The sequence below is a fragment of the Natrix helvetica genome (assembly GCF_964273705.1).
Source record: "Natrix helvetica genome assembly, chromosome: 7".
NCBI classification, from domain to species: domain Eukaryota; kingdom Metazoa; phylum Chordata; class Lepidosauria; order Squamata; family Natricidae; genus Natrix; species Natrix helvetica.
This window is the reverse complement of record NC_138558.1, coordinates 40954128-40977011: the sequence shown is the minus strand read 5'-3', so window position 1 is coordinate 40977011 and position 22884 is coordinate 40954128. Positions and strand designations below refer to the sequence as shown.

The 22884-nt window shown below is 39.1% G+C and overlaps 1 protein-coding gene across 3 annotated transcripts in view; it reads left to right on the top strand.

The window, feature by feature from the left end:
* Positions 1 to 3204: 3204 nt before the first annotated feature.
* Positions 3205 to 22884, top strand: part of SGCZ (sarcoglycan zeta) — a gene marked incomplete at its 3' end in the record, with an annotated part of 553083 nt that continues 533403 nt past the window's right edge. For all 3 annotated transcript variants that reach the window (XM_081960171.1, XM_081960172.1, XM_081960170.1), the window contains exon 1: positions 3205 to 3782. In XM_081960171.1, coding sequence (XP_081816297.1) covers positions 3744 to 3782 — 39 coding nt within the window. In that variant the 5' untranslated portion in view covers positions 3205 to 3743. The remainder of the gene's footprint in view (positions 3783 to 22884) is intronic.

Below are 22884 nucleotides of genomic sequence, written 5' to 3'. Positions count from 1 at the left end.
ATGGTGAAGACTATATGAAATCATTACAAGAACTCACACGTAATATATTATAAACCAGCTCTTCCTTACAAGCCAGCAATGATAATTAATACTCTGTTTTAAAATCAGAGAGGGAACTATTCTGATCAGGAAAACTCCATGTGGCCACTATTGGAATACATCATTTCAATACACTGGAAATAATTTGAGTCCATGCATGACCCCTGAAGGTCACAAAACAGCTTTTTCATTGAGGCTCAGCCCTGATAACCTTTCATAGGTTGTCTCTGCCGTTTGGCTTCATGGAATAGCTTGAAAGAAGCACATAAGAGCCGATAAAAAGCAAAGCACTTTTTTGAGGATTGGCACAGAACTTCCAAATAATATCCATTCATTCATTAATGCATTTCTACATTCATAACGATTCTGCCTTGTCTCTGAAAGCTTAAGGCAGGGCACAGAAAGGGACAATGGACTGAAAGATGCAAAGTTGCCTAGTGCAATTCATTATCTAACGGGGATCATGGATCTCCATGCCCAACATTCAACACATTAATTATAATTTTAGAGAATTTAAAGAAAACAAGAACTGTGGAATCTTATTGGAGGGCAAGAACACAAATAGCTCCATTGTTTAACCCTAAAATGCTTCTCTCTGTGGAGTGATGTACTCCATTATGAAGAATGAGCCTATAAGCAGAAATCCTGAAGTTAAATCCCCAGAGACTGAGCTATGAAAGAACCTTGTCTGAAATCCTGGAGATCTATGGCACTTGGTATACACAATACTGAATGATAAACTTCTAAGGAACACCATCATAACCATCATGATTACTACTGTCTCCTTGGGAAATATGTCCCCCTCCTGGAACAAACTGTTGGCACGCATTTCTCTACTGTAATGGTCCACTTTTCAATCTAATATGGGCAATAGTGAACTTGAGAATTTTGTAAAAGTATTATACAGCCACTGGAATGGGGGTCATGAATGATAAGTAGCAATTTCACCTCCCAAAAACTCAACCACATGATGAAACCAAAAGATAAATACTAATTTTGAAGCATTCTTGGTCACCTGCCGTTGCTATGTTGTTCTTTTTAAAAATACATAAATAAATAACTACCTACAGTTTTTATTAGATTAGAGGGACTTTGCCCAAAGGTGCTCACTGCGTGATTGCCCCATCAGGACTTCTTGTATGTTGGTTGCATGCAAAACCATAGACAGTGTATGTTTCATAGAAGGTTGAACTGACATGTTCTTTATTCAGCCTTAAGTCTGCAAAAATAGCTTTTGGCATGAAACTTGCTGCTCCTTTTGTCAACCTCGTCCTGTCTCTGTTGTCTGTTCGTAGACATTGCTAATCATTTTAGACTTCCCTCCAAGTTAGTGGTTTCACAGCTTTTGTACACCTTGAGGCTGTCTTAGATGGTGTTTGTATAAAGGAGAAAACAGTACCTGCTGAATCTTAGTTGAGGTAAGGAAAACAATTTATGGTGGCCTCACTCATAGGTTAAAGGACAAGATGAAAGAAATAGCTGGAGGCAAAACAGAAAAAAAATGTTGCTAGAACATACTTGTGCCATGGTTAAATGCAAGTGAGAACATGATTTCAGCAAGATGCTCGACAGAAGACAAAATGGTTCGTTTGGAACTTCAGTTGAAATGTTTTGCTCAATCTTTCTTAAATTTTATCGTACTCTTTAGGTGCCAACATGAGTAAGCATCCAATCATAGGTAAATCCTACATTACACAAATCCAGTTACAAAAAGAGTGATACTAACTAAAGATGCTAAGCAGAAGAAAAAGGTTTTGTGGTCTAGCCCAAATAATTGAGAATAACAGGAAACTCCTCAATTCAGTCCCCAGATGCAACTTTGTTTTATATTTATACCATTTATTCAGGGCCCAGGTCTTCATTGCCATTGGACAATCAAGGTTTTTTTTTTTAATGTACACCCCATTCCAGCTAAATGTTTTTTTTAATCTGCTAAAGAGATACTGTTCTAAGTGCTGAAGGGAGCTCTCAGATGAGGGGAAATTGCTATGATAACAAGACTAATAAATATTTTGAATTGCACCCATGAATCACCAGCACATATCTACATCACAGAGTGGCTGGTGGGAATCATAATCATATTGGCACATTTTTCAAATTAACAAATGTTCTTGAAATACTATCTCCCATTTCTCTCTCTCTCTCTCCTCTCTCTCTCTCCCTCCCTCCCTCCCTCCCTCCCTCCCTCCCTCCCTCCCTCCCTCCCTCCCTCCCTCCCTCCCTCTCCCTCTCCCCCCTCTCTTTCATTCTTGCCTTCTCCTACAGCGCAGAGCCAAGACTTGCTCTGCAGGACAACTCCAAAGGAAGGAAGCCACTGAGCTTCTTCGCCTGTCCTCCTGCCCGCTCCGCCGCCAAAGGAAACCCGAAGCGTCCGCCTTCTAATGAGTGCCCCGAAGGCTCCGAAGTAGCTTTTCTGCGACGGGAATTAGGACCCGACGGCGCGGTGGGGAGGGGGGGGGGAGGGGAGGAGCGTTTGTCGGGAAAGGAAACGTTGCTTTTTGACAGAGGCGAGGGATCCCCCGCGAGCTGGCCCTGAGAGGCGCCAAGTGAAGTAGGTCTCCTGGTGGTGGAGGACAGTAAAACAGAGAAGGGGAGGGAGAGAAAGAGGGAAGTCCCCCCGCCCCCCGCCACCGCTCTGGCTCGTCGGGGAAGAAATCCCCCTTAGGAACGCTTTTCATCGTAGACTACCAGAGCGAGTCCGCTCCCGGCAGACTCTTTTTCTCTTCTTTTTCTCTTTTTCTCTCTCTTTCTTTTTCTCTCTTTCCTTCTTTCCATTATTCTTTCTCTTCTTCTTCCTCCTCCTCCTTCTCCTCCCCCTCCTCTTTCTTCACCTCCTCCTTCTCTGCCCCTCCCCTTCTATCTTTCCCTCCCTTCCCGTCCTTCGCTCTCTCCCTCCCTCCCGCTCCAGCGGTTGGGTTGCTTATCCTGGGAAGAATAGTGGGGGGGAAGAAAGCCATCCAGAATCCCTTCTTCGGCTCGAAGAGAGTCTCTGCAGGACTTGGATCCGTGTCGCTCAGGCCGGGAAACGTGGACGCCGCCGTTGCCTGAAGCTGGCAGGGGAGGAGGCTCCGACACCTTGCGCCGGGGGTGCCCAGACGCTCGCGCTCTTCAGCAGGAGGAGACGGTCGGAGACTGGCGGTTTTGCTGCATTGATGCCGTCCAGGAAAGACCGGGGAGCTGCACCGCCTTTTGCCTTCGGAGGCAGCGATTGGCCGTTTGCGGAAGCTCCCCTCGCCCTGAGCCTGCCCGGCGTGATTTCGCCTCGTCCTGCCCTCCGCCCCTTTGCCTCGCTCCAGGACAGGATCCCCGGCTCGTGGGCAGGAAAGATCACCTGTCGCTTTTAATCGGGGAGGGAGATCTAAGCAGGCGAGGGGGAGGGGACGGAGAGGAGAGGAAAGGACCGAGGGGTTGCCGGAGGGGATCTAGGATTGCTCAGCCACCCTCCGCCAATATCTGGGACTGTGGAAGCGGCGGAGGCGATTCCCAGGGAAGGCAATTCAGCCGAGCAGCCGGGATTTAGAGGAGACGGCTGACTTTGGGCTGGAGACGGAGAGCCTAGAATAGATGTGTGATTATTATTCGAGATTCGGGTCCCCCCCAGCGAGCAATTGGCACAACTTCGAGAGGGGGTTTTCCGCCGCCGCTCTGCTCGCGCCTCCCGCCTTTGCTCGCCCTTTCGCCTCCGGCTCCTTCAGTTTCGGTTTATGGACCGCTCACCCCATCTGGATATTGAAGAGCTCAAGGTACGTGCTCTCTTGGTCCGGGGCCGCGCAGGGAAACGGGCGGCTGGGTCGCGCTTGGTCGGCTTTTGCCTCCTCTCGGTTCTCCTTTTGGTTCCTTGGCCCGAAGGAGTTGGAGGGGGGAGGGTCGGGATGTGGCGGGCAGGAAGGCGGGGGAGACGCTGGAGACGGGAGGCGCGCCCGCTCAGGCCCGCGATCCTCCGGGGGGGAAAGCAGGAGGAAGAGAAGACGGGGAGCGGGGAAGTTGGGGTGGTGGTGGGAGGAAGGAGAGACTGCGAAGAGAGCCTGGGGGGGGGCTCCATACCGGCGCCCCTCTTTGCTCTCCGGCTGCGCGGGCAATGGGCGCGATCCTAAAGGGACGCCGGAATTCAACGCCCTCAGCACTTTGGACAGCGCCTCGGGCTCCGAACGCGGGAGCTGCTGAAACGGCGGCGAGGTGGCTTCTCTCTCTCTCTGGGTTGGACTCCGAGGCTGCTGCTTTTTATCCCGCGCTCCACCCTCCCCCGCTCCGCGACGGAACGACCCTCCTCCCGCTCGCTGTCCCCTCGCCTAGCGGTTTCAAAAACCGCGCAGCGCCTTTCGGATGCCTCCCAAGAAAAGGCGTTCTCCCGGGGATGAAGTGAGCGGCGACCGGCGTCGTTTCTTCCCGTCCCGAAGGGTGGATCTGGGGGTTCCCCTCCGCCGATCGCTTCCTTCCGAAAGTCAGTCTGCCTCCCAAGCGCTCGCACGCAAGGCCGTTAGGAAGATCCAGCGGGCATTCAAGCTCAGCAGCCTTGGGATGCTATATCGAGACGCCGCGACGCCATTCGGGGACAAGGGAAGGGCAGGTCAAACTTTGAATGGGGATCGCGGAGTGAAGATTTCTTTTTCTTTTTTAAAAGTGTCCCCATCAGATGGCTCCTTCTTTTAGGTTCCGTCTTAAGCAGCAAGTAAGGGGGGGGGGAGCTTAGAGCATGCGCGGGGTGAAGCTGCTGCTCCCCTCCCTTATTTTTAGAACATGTTCCCTACATCGAACGGAATTGGGGTTTGGGGATCGAAGCAAGCAAGAAGGGAAGCCAGCGAGAACGTGCTGCAGAAATGGAAGGGGAGGGGAGGGAGAAGGGAGTTAGAATAAGGGAGTTAGAAAAGGAGCAGGGATGAAGCAGAAAGTTGAGGGATATAAGGCAAATATAAGGGGCCAGATGAGAAAAATAAGGGTAAAACTCAGAAGGGGGATGGAAGTAAAAGGAGGGAAAAACCCAGAGCTCCAATGGGATTTCAAATAATCTTTATCAAAACAAATGATTGAAAATGATTTCTGATATCTTGAACATTCTAAAACCTTTGTGAAAGAATAATCATCTTACTTTCTGGATTTCTTCATTCTCTATTTTTTCCCCATTCTTTGTTTTCCTAAAGTTAAGTTGGAATTTAAGTGTGAGAGGGTCATACTCCAATGGTATGTTTCCTCGTTTTAATATTAACGTGTCCTCACATCAACTTTTAGTAGGGTGATCCTTGCACATGTATTCAGAAGCTAACAGTTTACTGAAACTTCCAACCATGAATCAAGGATACCTGTAATCACTTAAGAATTGTACATCCCCTGCTGCATACAGAGTTTATTTTGTTTTAAAATCTGGAGGATGGGTTCTTAAAATGAGGGGTGCAGAGATTCCAGCGTGGAAAGGACAGCCTTTGGAAGATCCTTTTGCTGTTTGACAGATTCCTCATGATGTTTGACATTAAAGTTTGGTGTAAGGATGGTGCTTTAAGCAGAAAATACCACCTTCAGCATGGACCAGATGCTTATATAGAGATCTCAAAGTAGACTAGGACTCACCGACACTTTTCCCCTGAAGCAGACACTTTTTCTAAAGAGCATAGGTGGAGGGAGAGAAGCTCCCATTAATCTTCTGGTGAGCAGCTCTGCAATTAAGGCCATGCTTGCAGATGTTTCGGTGGGCGACCTTGAGATCAGCAGCTGGGATGAAAGGGACTCCTGGTGGTCTTTGCTTTGGGTGCTTTCATCAGCATTTGCTAAGGTGAACTTTATCCTCCCAGAAAAGTGAGAGGAGAAGAGAAGAATGGCAGGGAATCTGACTTCTGTTATCTTGAAATTAAAGACATCCTCATTTCATCTTTCAAACAGGACCATCTCGCATATGTCAGTGTACTAATGTGAGAAATCTTCTCTGTGCAGGTCCACAGGATTGCTGCTTGTCCAAAGGTCAGAAGGAAATAATACTGGTACAGGTTAGAACAGGGGTTTTTAAAAGCAAACGGTACATTGTTCTAACCCAGAGGTCTTCAAATTTGGGCAACTTTAAGACTTGTAGACTTCAACTCCCAGAATTCTCCTGGGAGTTCTCCTGGGAGTCTTCTTCTGGGAGTTCAAGTCACAAGTCTTAAAGATGCCCAAATTTGAAGACCTCTGGGTTAGAACAATGTACCGTTTGCTTTTAAAAATGACATACTACCTTTTTGATCAGAGGGGCCTTGCCCAAGGTATCTTTCCCAGAGATGGACATTATTCAGAGATATTTTTTTAGTACATCCTGAGTACAGTTTCGTACCTTGAAACTGTTTCCTGCATTCTAACAATTACCCATAGAGGATGCTGTGGTGTATCTATGATACTTTTCTGTATTTAACCCTGGTAGCCTGTGCACACACATTTTGTAAGTTTTGTTCACCTCTCTGAAATGAACCTTTACGGCTGCAATCTTGCATCTCCTTATATTGGCGAGAGCTTCACGGAAGACAGTGAAAGTCACTTTCAAATAGAGGGTCAGGGCTGTATTGCAAGCTGGATTAAAAGTGCAAGAAATTAGTTCAAACCACAGAAGACAAAATTTGCACCTGCCAAATTTGCACATTACTGGGTTAACATTCCAAGAGTGATATAATTAGCATTTTTATTGTTATTTTACTATTAAACCTTGCTACTGCCTAAATTATTCAATCAAGGGATTGTTTGGTGTCTACATAGTAAGCACTACAATGTATGTAAGATTTCAGCTGTACGGCTGAAGAGAAGGAACAAAACACCTGGAAGGTACTCTCAGTTGGAGAAAGTAAACCTAATGCCGCCGGTGATATTTCCTTTCACTAGCCACTTTTAGACTTATTTGTTTCCTTGCTGTTACTTTTTCCTTTCTAAATAGTAAATATACAAAGGAGGTACATAAACAATCTGTAAAAATCAAAGAAACAGAAATAGTTAAAATGCCAACAGCAACAAGGGATATCTATAGGAACAAGTAATAATATCAGAACACCTGAGATGAAAATATTATTCGTTAGATGAGGGAAACGCTGGCATTGGTTTTGTATTATTTTTCTTTACTATGTGACCAGCCAGTGTAGTAAAAAAAAAAAAAGATCTACTTTGTCTGCAGAAGTTCAGCTCTGGGTTTTCAGAGGTAGAACAGAAAATTCAAAGAGGTTGTGGTATTCAGTGGCCCACTACATGTAAATGTATTACGTTTCTGTGATGCCCCGACAATGATTTAATCCATCCATATATTGGTTCAATGCCTTCCAATCGTAAAACATGATGCCCAGCATATTTTGCTACTGAAGTATATCCTATATCTTACATGCTTATAAGCGGGGGGGGGGGGGGAGTTGGATTGGAGCAGAATTATCATTTTTTCACATGGATTAGAGGAATGATGTACTGTTTTATACTTGTGTGAGCTTAGTTTAGTTTTTATAATATACATTTCTTGGCTCTATTTTTAAAAGACATAATAAAGAGTATTCGTAGATCAGACTGAAGTTCCATCAAGTCCAATGTGAATTAGATGGCTCCAAGCTCACAGGCAAACAAGTAACATTTATTGTATGGATCCCTGTAACTGATAATACTTTGTGATTAGTCTCCAGAGCTCTGTCTCCTAATTAGAATAGATAAACCTACTATAAATAGGTAGTAGATCTACCCTGATCTTCATGTAAAGCTATTCTAGTTCATAGCCGCCATCATCATCATCATCATCATCATCATCATCATCATCATCATCATCATGAATATAGGTTGGAGAAGCAAGTCCTCCACTTGAACTATACAGATAGTTTTTTTCGATATGCTCTGAATCAACTGTCAGTTTAATTCAGTGACACATCCCACTCCAGTGATATGGGAGTAGAAGAACATAATCGCTTTAGCCTCCTTTCAATTTAGCCATATAATTGTTTTATAGATCTATATTTTATTTCTTCTCACCACCAGTACTATCCAAATAATCTTTTGTCTGTTATGAAAAGCGCTTCAACTTCCAAATGCAAATATACCAAAGTGTTATCAAATGGCATTATATAGCAGGGGATCTTATTTTAAGCCTCTTTCTTCATTAGTGCTAATGTGGAAACTGACTTTTTCATTGCCTCTATGTAGCTGTCACCCTTTTAGGTCGGAGTGTGATTCCCCACCCCCTTTTCTTAATGTTAGCCCTGTTAGTGATGCCTGCATCATCATCTACTTTATTATAATTACTCAACATTACCATATTGTTGGTAATATTACTCCATTGTGTCTCACTTGGACATTCATTTGCATGAAACCTTCTTAGCCATGCTGTTCGCCACTTTGACAAAAGAGGAAGCAGCTATGTTCAATTGATCCAATTGCTACATTTGGCTCAGTTCTATTGACATAGATCCAGTATCTTTTCTCCAGAGCAACAGTACTCTATCTGGAAATGCCAGAGATTGAACCTGAAATCTTTATGAAAAGTCAGTGCTCTACCAATGAACTACTTTCTCTCCCATTAAAGGAAATTCCTTAGGGAACTCTTCTCATTGATTTGATGTCATCTACAAATAGGAGTACCGCTGAAACATTGTTTCCTTCCAGCATCTGTATTGAAATGGAGCTGACTCAGTGGAGTAGTACCAAAGTACTACATTATTTTTTTTAAAAAAATTGCTTTAAACCTCACCACGTCTCGCCACGAAAAATGCAAAGTATCTTGTTTTGAAAAACTACTTGAGCTACAAAATAACAATAACAAGAGCTCTCTAAGTGTTCTTACCTAGGCTTCCCAAGAGCAGGAAGCAAACGTCTTGTCCCAACAAAAAAATATTTTTATTAATTCACTATGAATTTTGCTCATTCACATCCAGCAAAGTCTTTCAAGGGAGGATTTACAGTCACAGACCTTATCTGGCTTGGAGAGCTGCCAGGCTGATATCTGCAAAACTTGGCAAGGAGTCTCGGGACTCACGAACCAATTAAGCAAACTAATTGTCTCCTGCAAACTCGACTCCCCTTTCGCTCCTCTTTTATTTCCTCTGGGAGGAGCCATTCATTGTCCACCTGTGGCCTTACTCCAAAGTCGACCCTGTTCTTTAACTGCTCCCTCCGTTTGGCAACTCTATGCATGTGCACACTGGGAACAGGGTCCAGCTGTTCATCTGCATCACTGATGTCTGACTCTGAAGGCAGCTGATAGCTGGCATATGGCTTTGGCCCCTTCTCTGCCTCCGACACAGATCCCTCATCAGAGCCTTCCCCAGTCTCCAGGACTGTTCCTCCCCAACCTCCTCACTGTCTGAATCTAGTGTCAGCTCCACTGGCTACTGGTGGGCCACAGCTAAGTACATCTACAGACCATTTCACCAATAGAAAGTCATGTTTATTGTTTATGTATTAATTGTGTCAGTTTAGCAGCATATAGTTTTCAAGACATGTAACTTACAACTAAAAATAAATATTTACTCTGAGACTTGGCCATATGTATAGATGCTCTGTGTCATGGGGTATATCAAAATATCCCTCAGCATTTCTGCTAGAGGTAGGAACAAAAAAGCATACTGCACGTAAGGACAGAGGGGGACTTAAAGTAGTCAGATGCAAAGACCCCTTCTTACATGTTTTCAAATAGGAACCATAATTCTAGTGGCCTACAGTTGGTACAATCATGGAATAAATTGAAAACAAAACAAAACTAGGCAAAAAGGAAGAGAAGAAAGTGTTCTCTCTCCTTCCCTTTTGCAAACACAAACTGTGTTTCTGTCCTAGTAACAATGGGCAAGCATTTGTAAAGTGGCAGACTGCCAACTTTTTAACCTTCTTCCTCTCCTGAGGATTGGCCATCACGGTGGGATAAATACATCACCCTTCTAAATTCTTTTCTTTGATTTTCTATTCCAGGGATAAGCAGTGAGGGATCCTGGATGTGGTTTTGCTTCCCCTGAGAAGCAAAGAGTATATTGAAAGCAAGGGAGCAAGAATATTACTGTCTCCTTTTAAGAAAAGAAGCAATGGGACAGAGTGGATTTTATGGCGATTATTGTTCCCTTCAATAGCAAAACCAGGATGGAACTCGCAAGGGATATATCAGCGTACTCCAGAGAGCCTTAAAATTTGCTGAAGAGTGTAAGCAACTCTTACTAAAAATCCTTTAAAAAGAACATTCTGAAATCAAAGCCCAAACTAAGCCCAAATGAGTGCTTCATATATTCAAGGAATATAGTCAGATGGAGGAATTTCTTTTTAGAAAACTGGATAATAATTCTCTTACGACCTACTGTTTGTGGTCAGAAAGACAACAGCTATAAAATAAAATTAGGCAATAAAAATGGAATGCACAGGTACAGTATAGATGGTACCTTGCTCAGTAGTAGTAACTGTGAAAGGGATCTTGGAGTCGTAGTGGACAACCATTTAAATATGAGCCAGCAGTGTGCAGCCGCTGCTAAAAAAGCTAGCACAGTTCTAGGCTACATAAACAGAGGGATAGAATCAAGATCACGTGAAGTGTTAATACCACTTTATAATGCCTGGGTAAGGCCACACTTGGAATACTGCATTCAGTTCTGGTCGCCACGATGTAGAAAAGATGTGGAGACTCTGGAGAGAGTGCAGAGAAGAGCAACGTAGATGATTAGGGGACTGGAGACTAAAACATATGAAGAACGGTTGCAGGAACTGGGTATGTTTAGTTTAAGAGAAAGAAGGACTAGGGGAGCAGTGTTCCAATATCTCAGGGGTTGCCACAAAGAAGAGGGAGTCAAACTATTCTCCAAGGCACCTGAGGGTAGAACAAGAAGCAATAGGTGGAAACTAATCAAGGAGAAAAGCAACTTAGAACTGCGGAGAAATTTCCTGACAGTTAGAATAATTAATCAGTGGAACAGCTTGCCTCCAGAAGTTGTGAATGCCCCAACATTGGAAGTCTTTAAGAAGGTGTTGGATAGCCATCTGTCTGAAATGGTATAGGGTTTCCTGCCTAGGCAGGGGGTTGGACTAGAAGACCTCCAAGGTCCCTTCCAACTCTACTATTGTATTGTATAGCTTACTTATTAACCCTTAATAATATATGTGTTTCTGGTGACATTTGCAGATGAAAAGTATGTTGTTGCAAATCACACTTGCTTATCAAACCCTCATTTTATGTGGAAAGAGAAATCACTAAAGTTAGCTTTCCTCTGAGCTGTGAATCTCTTCATTTTTCATTTCCTGCAATCAAAGATCTTATGCTATATGAACATCTGTGTTCCATATTTGACACTTGAATGACCATTTTTTTCCCCTAGAATATGTGTTCCCTCTGTGAAGAAGTTGGGTTCCTCTGGATCTTCTCTCTAAGGAGGGGTCGCAAGCATTAGATTTGTTAGAAGTCCTTATTGTGATAGTCATCGCCTTCATCAGGATTTACCAAATAAGGGTAAAGAATACTTAAGAAGGGTTGTCTTGTATTAAGAATTACAAAATGTACTAGACATTTACTTACATAGCTTCAGTCAAAAATGCATACTTTGGTTTTCTCCTAATTTTATTTTGTTTATTATTACTTTTAAATTGCTATTGAAAAATTTCTGGCAAGTCCCCTAGGGTCCTGCAAATAAATACCGGTATCTGCTGCCTTTCCTCATATAAAGAACATGACATGTAACATGTCATGGCCCAGAAATGCAAAGGGAAAAACGCTTTCAAATTATTCTTTGAAGCAGATGGAAAGACAGTGCAACTGACTTCCCATCTAATTTTCTGGGTAGTTTGGCAATAAAACTCTACATTGGCTCAAACCTGATTTTTATTTGCAAGCTTACAGCTTACGTTAAGCTCTTTCCCAAGTCCATTTAAAAGTTTGAGATTCATTAAGCACTTAGCTAAGAGAAGGAATGAATAAAGCCCACTGCTGAGTGCCTCTCTGGCTGTGTGCTGCAATATTTTCAAAAATTCTGGGCACATTGGAAAGGTCAGTTGAGACAAACTTGGAAACGAAATAAGGGGAGATGCTTTCCCCTCCTTTTTGATAGTCTTTATACAGATTTGTGATGAAGCAGATCAGAACGGAAATGAGCAAAGAGAAAAAATATATTCATCCAGGCTTTAGGGTTCTATTTCTTTCTTTCTTAGTTTGTACCTTTGATTTATACACACTATGTGTGTATGTATCAGAGGTGGGTTGCTCCTGGTTTGGTCCGGATCAGACGAACCGGTAGTAGGGGAGGCAGGAAACTCCACCCACCTACCCAGATGCTTCTGCACATGTGCAAAAGCTGCGCATGCATGCGCGAGGCCATGCGGGTGCACACCTGAACTGGTAGTAAAAAAAATAGCAACCCTATTTGGTATGCATGTAGTGCAGTGTGTGCAGTGTGTGTCTAATATGTGTATACATGTGTGTATACAATGTATAGATATAGAGATATTGTGTAGTTTTTTTTTTAACCCAGTGGATATTCGAAATAAATCATGTAAATATGAGTCTGTCTATCCATTTGTCCATGAATGGGCAATCTCTCTGAAACCTGAAGAGAATAAGGTTTGGTGTAATGGGGAAAAGCCTGACAAAGAAAGCTCAAACTAAAAATAAAACTGAACTAAATTCAGTTTGAGCTCCAGGGAAAAACAGCCTGGAAAATGTCCCACAATGCAACATTACAAGAGAGCAGTTAGAAAGCTGATTGGAACATGGCTGATTGTTTGGTTAGAATTCCCATTCTTTCTGGTCAGGTGACCGGGGGGAAAGCAAATGTGTTTCCCATTAAACACATACACACACATAGATGTGCCATAAAAACAGAAGGAACACATACAAATCACAGCACGTTTTTAAACAGACAGAACAAACTGGGCTGTTTTCCTATGGTCATTAATGGTAAATCACTTGGAAAGAATTCTAGAAGCCATACTGAGCAGGTTTTCTCTATCTTCTTTTATTCACACAGACCTGGTGTTTTGTTTCAAAGCACACCGATGTTAAGATTAACCAAGGATACAACTCAGTAACAAGGGGTGCAAATGATAAAATATTCATGATATCATGAAAACATTACATGTTGTGACTTACATACGTGACTCAATCAATCAATTTTATTTATGGCCAAAAGATTTCAAAACAACTTACAAATATAACCTGAATGAAATAACATTAAATAACACAGTTCAAATAAGTTATTCATTGTATTAGATAATAGACATATCCCCAACTTACTCATCCATATACTACTAAAACTCCCATGTCTATTTGATGCTTTGTAAGTTGGGCAAAATATTGCCTTATAAGGCAAAACTTTGTCAAGAAAAGTATCTCAAATGGGGTAACGTACAGAATGCCATCCCAAGGAAATGAAATCTGGAAATTTTTTTGCTGCTTCAGTGCAAGGGAAGGGAAGGGAAATTTCTGGTGCTCACAGTCAGCTTTCCACTGGGCAAGCTGACAGAAATTTGGAAGTCATTCTATTTTCACTGATTTTTTTTGCCCGCCTGAGGTCATTCTATTACTCTGTTTAGGTAAGGAAATGTCTCTGAAACTGTGACCTGGCAGATCACAGGTTATTTAGTTTGTAAGATTATTTAGTTTGTTACTAAAAGCCTTGTTCTTATAGCTACTGTTAAAAATCTGGCTGATGCCACTGTTAACTTAGGCTGTTCATCTGCAAGTAAATTTTTTACATACACAGAAGTACTGTACTCTTCCAGATTTGGATTTTAAAATAGGTCAGCTATTTCCTGCCAAAGTCTCTTAACAAAATCCACAATAGAATAAAATATGATTCACCATTTCAGGATCATTACAGGGATACAATCTTTGAGAAATGGGAATTCTTTGAAATCTTCCATATAGCATATTTGGTCTGACTTCTGTACAGTATTTGCTTAAATATCAAATACTTATGGAGTTGAAAAATATACCTGTAGTTAATTTCAAAAGTTACAGGTGAACACAATGCTTGGGATTTAGCCATTAATTCCTGAATTAAATTATCCCATAGTCTTCAATGACAGAGTGAAATATTGATGACATACCCCTGCAGAATAAATAATCAGGATCAGTGTCAATCTGGCTAATCTTTTGAGTTACCTGTTTAAACTACATATCTACGAAGGATTTGTTTGAGATTTCCTAAAACAACCCTCTCTTGTTTTTTTTTTTTTAAAAAAAACATATTTGCAACCAAAGGAGCCATGGTGGCTCACATGATAAGATGCTGGCCTGCGCACTGCTGTGGTCGGCAGCTCAGTGGTTCGATTCCCGTGAGTCAATAAACTGCGGAAGGAAGAAGGAATTACTTTAAATTGGTTACATTACATACAGCTTCAGAAGAGATGGGAAGAAGATCGCAGGGTCGGCTTTATGGATAAAGAAGTGGAACTGATTAAGCAGATAAAAGAGACTGGTCCAAAACAAGTTAAAAGAATATATAATGTACTATTAGAAAGAGACTCAGAAAGTGAATTGGTTAAGGATTGTATGATTAAATGGGCTCAGAATTTTGGTGAAGTGGTTATGTTGGAAACGTGGGAAAAAATATGGGTTCAGAATGTTAAATTTACACAGTCACAGAATTTAAGGGAGAATTTTTATAAAATGTTTTACAGATGGTATTTAGATCCTAAAAAATTATCATGCATGTACCCAAATGTTCAACCAAAATGTTGGAGATGCGGGTGTCTAGATGCTACCTTTTTTCATGTATGGTGGACTTGTAACAAGGTTAAAGCTTTTTGGATAAAAATATGGTGGGTTATGCAGAATGTATTTAAGAAAAGAATACAATTCACTCCACAAATATTTTTATTGGGTATAGTTAAGGATTTTACCAAAGGGGAAACAAAATTGGCCTTGTATATGGTTACAGCAGCTACGTTGTTGATTGCGCAACATTGGAAAAAAGATTTTTTGCCGACAATTGATCAATGGATTCAGAAGGTGGCGGGGTTCGCTGAAATGGCAAAAATTTCAGCTTTCTTAAAAGCTCAGAAACAGGAGGATTACACACAGGAATGGGCAAAATGGATTGATTATATACAGAATAAATACCAGACTAGGAGTTATTATCTAGCCTTTAGGTAAGAATGTTTAGACCGATAGATGATCAGAGTAAATAGTATATGGGATGTTTGGAATTGTTAGAGTGGTATACAGCGGAAGTCAGGGGGGTGGGTTTGTGTGGGAGGTGGGGGAGGGTTAGGGTGGAGGGTGGGGCAATATATATGTATGAATAAATTAGAAGATGGGACTAATGAAACATTGTTAGGCTAGGAGAAATTTATATTAAGAGTTATAGATGTTAAATTAGCTTAGAAAATGATCAATGTGTTATTATTAATTTAAGAGTAATTTATATAGTTTTTGTTGGGAGGAGAGGGGTTATGAGTAATCTATTTTAAGATGGGGGGAGGGGAGGGGGTAAAGTGTTTGGTATAATATTTGAATGTGAATTTTTGCAGGGGGGTTGAGGGGGTATAGCATTTCTATGAGATTTATATTGTGTGGAGGGGGGGTGAAAAGGGGGAAAATTTGTTTGTACAAAACTCTTTTAATAAAAATAAAATAAAATAAATAAACTGCGGAAGGGACAAAAAAGGAGCCTCTCCCAATTGCCTAATGGCATTCAGGCATCCCGCAGGTAAAAATAACACGGCCCAAAAAAATTCCTTTCACAGAGACAGCCATCCACCTCAGTGATCCCTGGCTAACACATGCCATACACTAAAAATAAATAAATAAATTGCAACCAAAACTTAGTGCTTAAATAAACTGTGCTATCAAAGGCCATTGCCCAGTTTCCAGAAAATAACAGAATTTGGAACACAATTTGAGCATTTGTGTGTCTGAAATCCATAATGGGACATATACCATCATAATGGTGGGATCTGTGTAATGATATCATTACCCATGTATCCTCATTTTGACAACATTGTGATATGCTAAATATCCAATAACCAAGTAACCAATTTCGTTGTATTTAAGTACAATGACAATAATAATGACAATAATAATGACAACAACAACAACTATTATTAATTGTTTATTATTATTATTATTATTATTATTATTATTATTATTAGACAATTTGGAATCATGATCAAGAATTCATATTTGTTTTTATGTTGAATATCACGATATACTGATTTCTTTCAAACAAATGAAAATATCATAAACCTACCATTTGCCCCTCCTCCAAATTGTATGGAGATAAATTTATTAACAATGAAGTGGACTCAATGAACTGGACCTTTTACTCATTATAGTGCAGTAGTACAGAATTTTGTTTCTAAAATTTATGAGATTATTGAGATATGCTGGTTGGTTGATATGTATATTATGATAGTGCTTATTTCAAGAGGATGTAAAACAACATCAGGGCACAATAAATTTGTGTGATCTTGAACATATTTGCACACATGGATATATATATATATATATATATATATATATATATATATATATATATATATATATATGCATATATGCATATATGCATATATGCATATATGCATTATTATTATTATTAGACAATTTGGAATCATGATCAAGAATTCATATTTGTTTTTATGTTGAATATCACGATATACTGATTTCTTTCAAACAAATGAAAATATCATAAACCTACAATTTGCCCCTCCTCCAAATTGTATGGAGATAAATTTGTTAACAATGAAGTGGACTCAATGAACTGGACCTTTGAATAGATTTTACTCATTATAGTACAGTAGTACAGAATTTTGTTTCTAAAATTTATGAGATTATGGTTGATATGTATATTATGATAGTGCTTATTTCAAGAGGATGTAAAACAACATCAGGGCACAATAAATTTGTGAACATATTTGCACACATGGATATATATATACATATATACATATATGCATATATGCATATATGCATACATACATACATACATACATACATACATACATACATACATACATACATACATACATATATATATATATATATATATATATATATATATATATATATATATTCTATAATTTGAAATATTTAGAAGGGTGGCACATAATGATTTGATAGATTTAAAAGAGACAGAAAAGAAGCCTTCATATTTTAACTATGTTAATTTAATTGCTGCTACACATACAGATACTAGATATATTGATATAGATTTATAATATTTTCTTTAAAACATTTGATGCTTGGAACACCTTAATTTCCACTTTTTCCCATTCATAATCATTTAAATATTTCTTAGAAGTTTAGAAATGTATGGTATGTAAGGCATTTTACTGAATTCCACCTATCTCTATGTTAATATGTCATACAAATAGATTAAAAACTTAGAGACACAAAACTTCATAGCCTTTTATTAATTATGTATACACTTATTAACTGTTTTTGTTGTTTCTTATAACATTGCTGGTGTGTTCAGATTTATGCCTTGTCCTTCAGAAATATTATCAATACAACTTAGAGTAAACTAAGTGAAGTGTCATATATGATGCCTAAAGTAATATGTAAAATATTGTCTTTCTGCAGAGAAAAATCTAGAATGGTAGCATTGAAAAAAAATGACCAACTTAAAACAAAACTTACTTCCAGTCAGAAATACAATGGAGCGAGCTTTTCACTGGGTGGGCTGCTTTGGGCACAGTGATATCATCAGAGTGAGTTGGCAAAGTTTTCTAAGGTTTTTTTTTTTAAAGCCAAGGCTCAGAAGAAGCTCGGTCAAGACTATTCTGAATTGTGAAAGCTAAACTGGGACTTGCCTATCATTCCCCCCCCCCCCACATTGAAAATGGATAGATGTGCAAACTGCATGTGTGATTTCTAAAACACTGGAACATGCACAAATGGATTTGGGAGGTTGGGACTCCCAAGCCACAGACTGTCCTCAGTTGCCCATTGTAATGCTTCTGAAAACTATTGCAAGGCCGGGGCACTATAATTGATAAGATTTCTTTCTTGATGTTACCATATAGACATCTTAAATGACACATTGCAGATGTTCACCAATAGTTTTCTAAGATCTTCTGGCCTTCAAGTAGAATGGATTGTTGATTTCACTCACAGTAGTTACCTACATAAGAACCACATGAGATCATAAAGAAGGATGCATGTATCATCTCAACTGCTGCCTCCAGGGACCTCAAGAATAATAATTATCTTCCTTTGATAAATCTAAGAAAATAGAACTGCTGGCAAAATTGCTTAATATGATAAAGCAGGTCAAAGCTAGCAGCCTTATAGAAACAGATATAGCTATGCTGCGCACACATATGGAAACTGCTCTTGCTGGAAATACTGCAGAGATAAGGACTAGCATGACTTTAACAAGGTATTGAAAACAAGTTTTGGGTTCCTGAGAATATTAGAGGAGGTCGGCATTCCATTCTTATTGGCACCAATAAAAATAAAATAAAATGAAATCATCGTATTGCCAATGAAATAAAAAGAAGATGCCAAGAATAATCTGGTTTCTTTTTTTAAAAAACTCATTTAACAAGTTTTAACACTTTTGTGTATCTTTTGATCCAACTTTCAATATCCAGATGAAATATGGCTGCATAGTTAAGAATAGTATATTACAAAGCTAGCTACAGACGGAGAGTTTTGAACACTCTTCTGGCACATAGTAGATTGATGGCATTTGAGAAGTACAGCATATGGCATAAGGAATGTTAAATGAGGAAATGACAAAAAGCTGATTCAGCACTTTTCTTCAGTCTTGAAAAACCTACTTCAAAACTAAGTACTCCTGAAAAATCTACTTCACAGTTTCAGATCATAAAGGTATATGTAGAATTATTTCTTTCAGTTAAACTGAGCCAAGCCCATTTGAGATTTGGTGTGCCACGTAGGAAGATTTATTTTATTTTATTTGCTGGCAAAAATAAGTAGGTGGTTTTATTTCAGTAACATGTTCGTCATTCCATTATACAGAATACAACTCAGTAGCAACTGACATATTTTTAGCATTATGCATGTGGCATTTATTCATAGCTGGCTTTGGAGTCAGGAGAGTGTTATGTGGTTGCCACTATCTGACTAATTTGATAGACAAACAGCTCTTCTTTGTTTTGTCCTCTTTTTGCATGCCTCCCCAACTCTTGTCATTTTCACAAAGCTTGTCATCATCAGTGTTGGATAAAAGACAATTAACCTTTGCAGTTCACCTCCTGCATATTTAATCTTCAAACTCTTCCTAATTAAAGGTCATAAAGGAATAAGGTAACACCAGGGAAATTTTTCTTCTATTGGATCAAGAGGTGGTATAATACGTATAAAGAAACAGATCCTAAACCCCAAATATTAGACCAAAATCTCCTCCACACTCACCTGGGTACAACTCTCTTTGCTCAGAGTGAGCCGACCCTCAGAATCAACAGATCAAGGATTCAAGATCCAGCCACTCAAGTTTACTCTGGGAGTTAGACATGAATATATTTTGAGGGGAAATGCCATCAGCTTCCTCCAGAAAGCAAAGGAAGCCAAAAGGAAAGTTCTTTTCTTAGAATTTTGATTCTCCTATTTTAGAAACCATTTGAAAGTTTCTTTAGGCTGAATGAAGATTTGCCCATTCTTTAAAAGTTCTTTAAAAGATATGTAGAAATAATTCAACATAGATATTTATGTTCTGAAACTGTGAAGTAGATTTTTCAGGAGTAGATTTTTTGAACTCTTTGGTTCTTGAACTTATTGTGGCAAAGCTACCTATGGATATTTATTGTTGTTATGCACCCACCCCTCATTCTACAGTCAGCATAACTGCAGAAGGTTCATGATCTGAAAAATCACCAGGCAAGGAATTCTGTCAGGGCTGTTTTCTAACATCTTACAAGAGGATGGTTATACACAAAAGATTCAGATCACTGAAGAAGTTATTGTTCAAGGAAAGAAAAGATAATCACACAGAAAAAAAAATCACAACCCATCTGTGAGAACAAATTCACCAAATGTTCTTCTCTTTGGACAAAAAAAAAAAAAAAAAAACAACCCACCAGTTTTTCTCCATCACTTGGAATGAAAATGGAAAATATATACAGAAATGTGCAGCCTTCTGCATATTAATCTTCTGAATTACCTTCTTTTTTAAAATGAATCTCAAATATGGGTTAGTCTGCTGTTTATTCCTCCTAAGTGATGGAATGCAGATAGCAGTATACTGCTTTGCAAGCTAACTTACAGATTAGAGAGAGATGTTAGCTTGTATAGAATAGCTTGAGCATGTTTGAGGTCAAACTAGAGTTTGGTTTTATTTATGGTATACTGTGCCCAAAGTGACTGGTGTCTATAATTCCTTTCTCTAGAAATTATAGTGATATGTTAAAGAGTGGAATTGAAGAAAATGAGATAAATGCTAGTGGCTAAGAAAACTGAATAAAAAAGGTGTGAAGGGCATGAGGAGTTGAAAAATAGTAAGGCTGTAAGTGTAGATGGAGTCACTGCAGAAATATTACAATACAAATGAAGTTTGTTTGTGGATGGCTGGATAAATTGAATAATAATAATTTATTAAATCCGTATGCCGTTCATATGGCTGATTGTGTGTGAGTATGCATTTGTACCTGATGATTCAAAGAAAGCCATTGCTGTTCACCTTTAAGAAGAAATTAAATAGCAAGAAGGAATACAGAAAGTTAGCTTGTTAAATATGCCTAGGAATCATAGACTCTGATTGAATATAAGAGGTAATAATGAGCAAAACCTGGGAAGGTTCACTGCATTTTTTATGCTGGGCAGAAGTGTGCCAACCAGATTTTTAAGTCTTCAGCAGATCATTAAGAAATATAGAAATGTGTGCATATAAATGTATGGAATGTTTAGTGAGGAAACAATTCCTCCTTGGTTGATTAATACCTGTATTAATAAACATACAAGGAGTATTTGTGGTTGCATTAGAGTGTGTTGGCTGGGAACATGAATGAACATGAGCTTTTGTATGGAGATGACGCCATGTTGCTGGCTGAAAATCCAATTAATTTTCATTGAATCTTAGAAGAAACTTTATGATGCACTAAGAAGTATGCATTTAAAAATTAATGAATCAAAGACCAATGGAACAGAAAGAATGGAACAGATGATTTCACAATGTGCATAAATGGTGAAAACTAGAGAAAGAAGATGCATTTGGTACTTGGTAGGTAGGGTTTTACTAACAGTGAAAGGAGAAATTTGCAAACATTAAAATTTTTACCCTAAGATGGTGGGCAGCATGTGGAGTGTTGCAAAAATGATTATTTTAAAAAAAAGGGGGGGGGTTAAGGGTGTGTTGCTCTTTTCTATTTTAGGGGACTGAGAATTGATGTCAGGAGAAACAAAAGTTGAATATACAAGGAATGGGGTTTTAAAATCATATGATAAAAGAAAAAGACATAGGGTCACAATCAGATACTGATTAAGGATTGAATATAAGAATGATAGACAAGTATGAAAAATATTTTGGTATGATTTGTGTATAAAAATAGAACAATAAGAATGAAATTGTAAAATATATTTATGAAAGAGGAAAATGGGCCAAGGAAGGAGACAACAATCATTTCTTGGAGTGAGTTCATGAGGTCACCAAAAAGAAAAAAAATAAGGTTCTTTGTGGAAATGATATAAGCAAGACTAATTCGCAAAATCAGAAAGATGTGGATAGGTATAGTTAATGGTGCTGGTGTAAAATACACGTAACTGTGTATCAATAAGCAGCAAAAATCATATACACATATATAGACCTACCATAGCATTCTCTTTCAGAATGAACAATGTAATGAGAACAAAAGAGTAAGGATGAATAAATTAAGGAAAACAAAAGCCTGAAATAATAGTGCAAGGCTGAGGGCAGGAGGAGTAAAACTGAACCAAGAAACAAACTTTACATATATGTCTGTCTATTGGTTCAGTTTTAAGTAGGGGTCTCTGGGTTAGACCAGAAATGCTTAAAATTCTATTGTATTGCAAACACCTTAGCTATACACGATACTGTTTTTTCCATAAGGCTACAGAGAAAGCTATGTCTGGTGTATAAGTTTTCTTTTTCCTTTTTTTTCTAACACCCCCCACCCCCTTTTCAGGATATAAGTTGGACATGATGAAAGGGTGATGCAAATAAATACAAAGCCCAAAATATTGGAATATTTCATTGTTAAGCATTTGTAGTTACTCTGACTAAGCATGTCAATTCTGTATTAAAATAGAAGCTTTGCTATGCTCACTACCTTTTGAGCTGAAAATGTTTCAATATCTGAAGGTCTGGTTAAAAAGAAAATCCCTCCAAGTTGCACTTATTCATGGCTTTTTATATATACCATACCATATCCATATTCTCAAGAAACATCACATTCTGCAAAAATTGTAATATTCAAATAATTTAAGAAAAAAAGGGAAGAGGGGGAAAAAAGCAATTTCAGTATATTCAAAGGCCCAATTAGAGAATGGTTATCCCAAGCATCCACAATGCTCTTGGACTATAAAGCTTTAAGAGATTCAGCTAAATTTCATGGCCATTTCATGGATCATTAAGACTAGCCTGGAACTCAAATGCTAGCCTGATCTCCTTTCAGTGTGAAACTTTCATGTATTGTATCATTTTCTGCTTCTTTAATTGACTTCTTAGAGGTTCATTTCCAGGTGTCTAGTCTTGAGCATGACAGAGTAGACATGGCTGTATCTTGTGCATATTGCATATGAAGAGACAACGGTATAATAGTTAAGACTTTCTGTTTTCTTTAGATAATTTATATAGCCGCCCATCTCACTGAAGCGGCACTGGAGAGTATGCAAAGATTAAAAATACCCATCAATTAAAACAGTAATCCATGATACTGAATGATATCTGTCAGGTATCAATGAATCAATGAAGGTATTAATGAAGGAAATGAAATTTCCTGACAGAAGAATTAATCAATGGAACAACTTGCATTTAGAATCTGTGG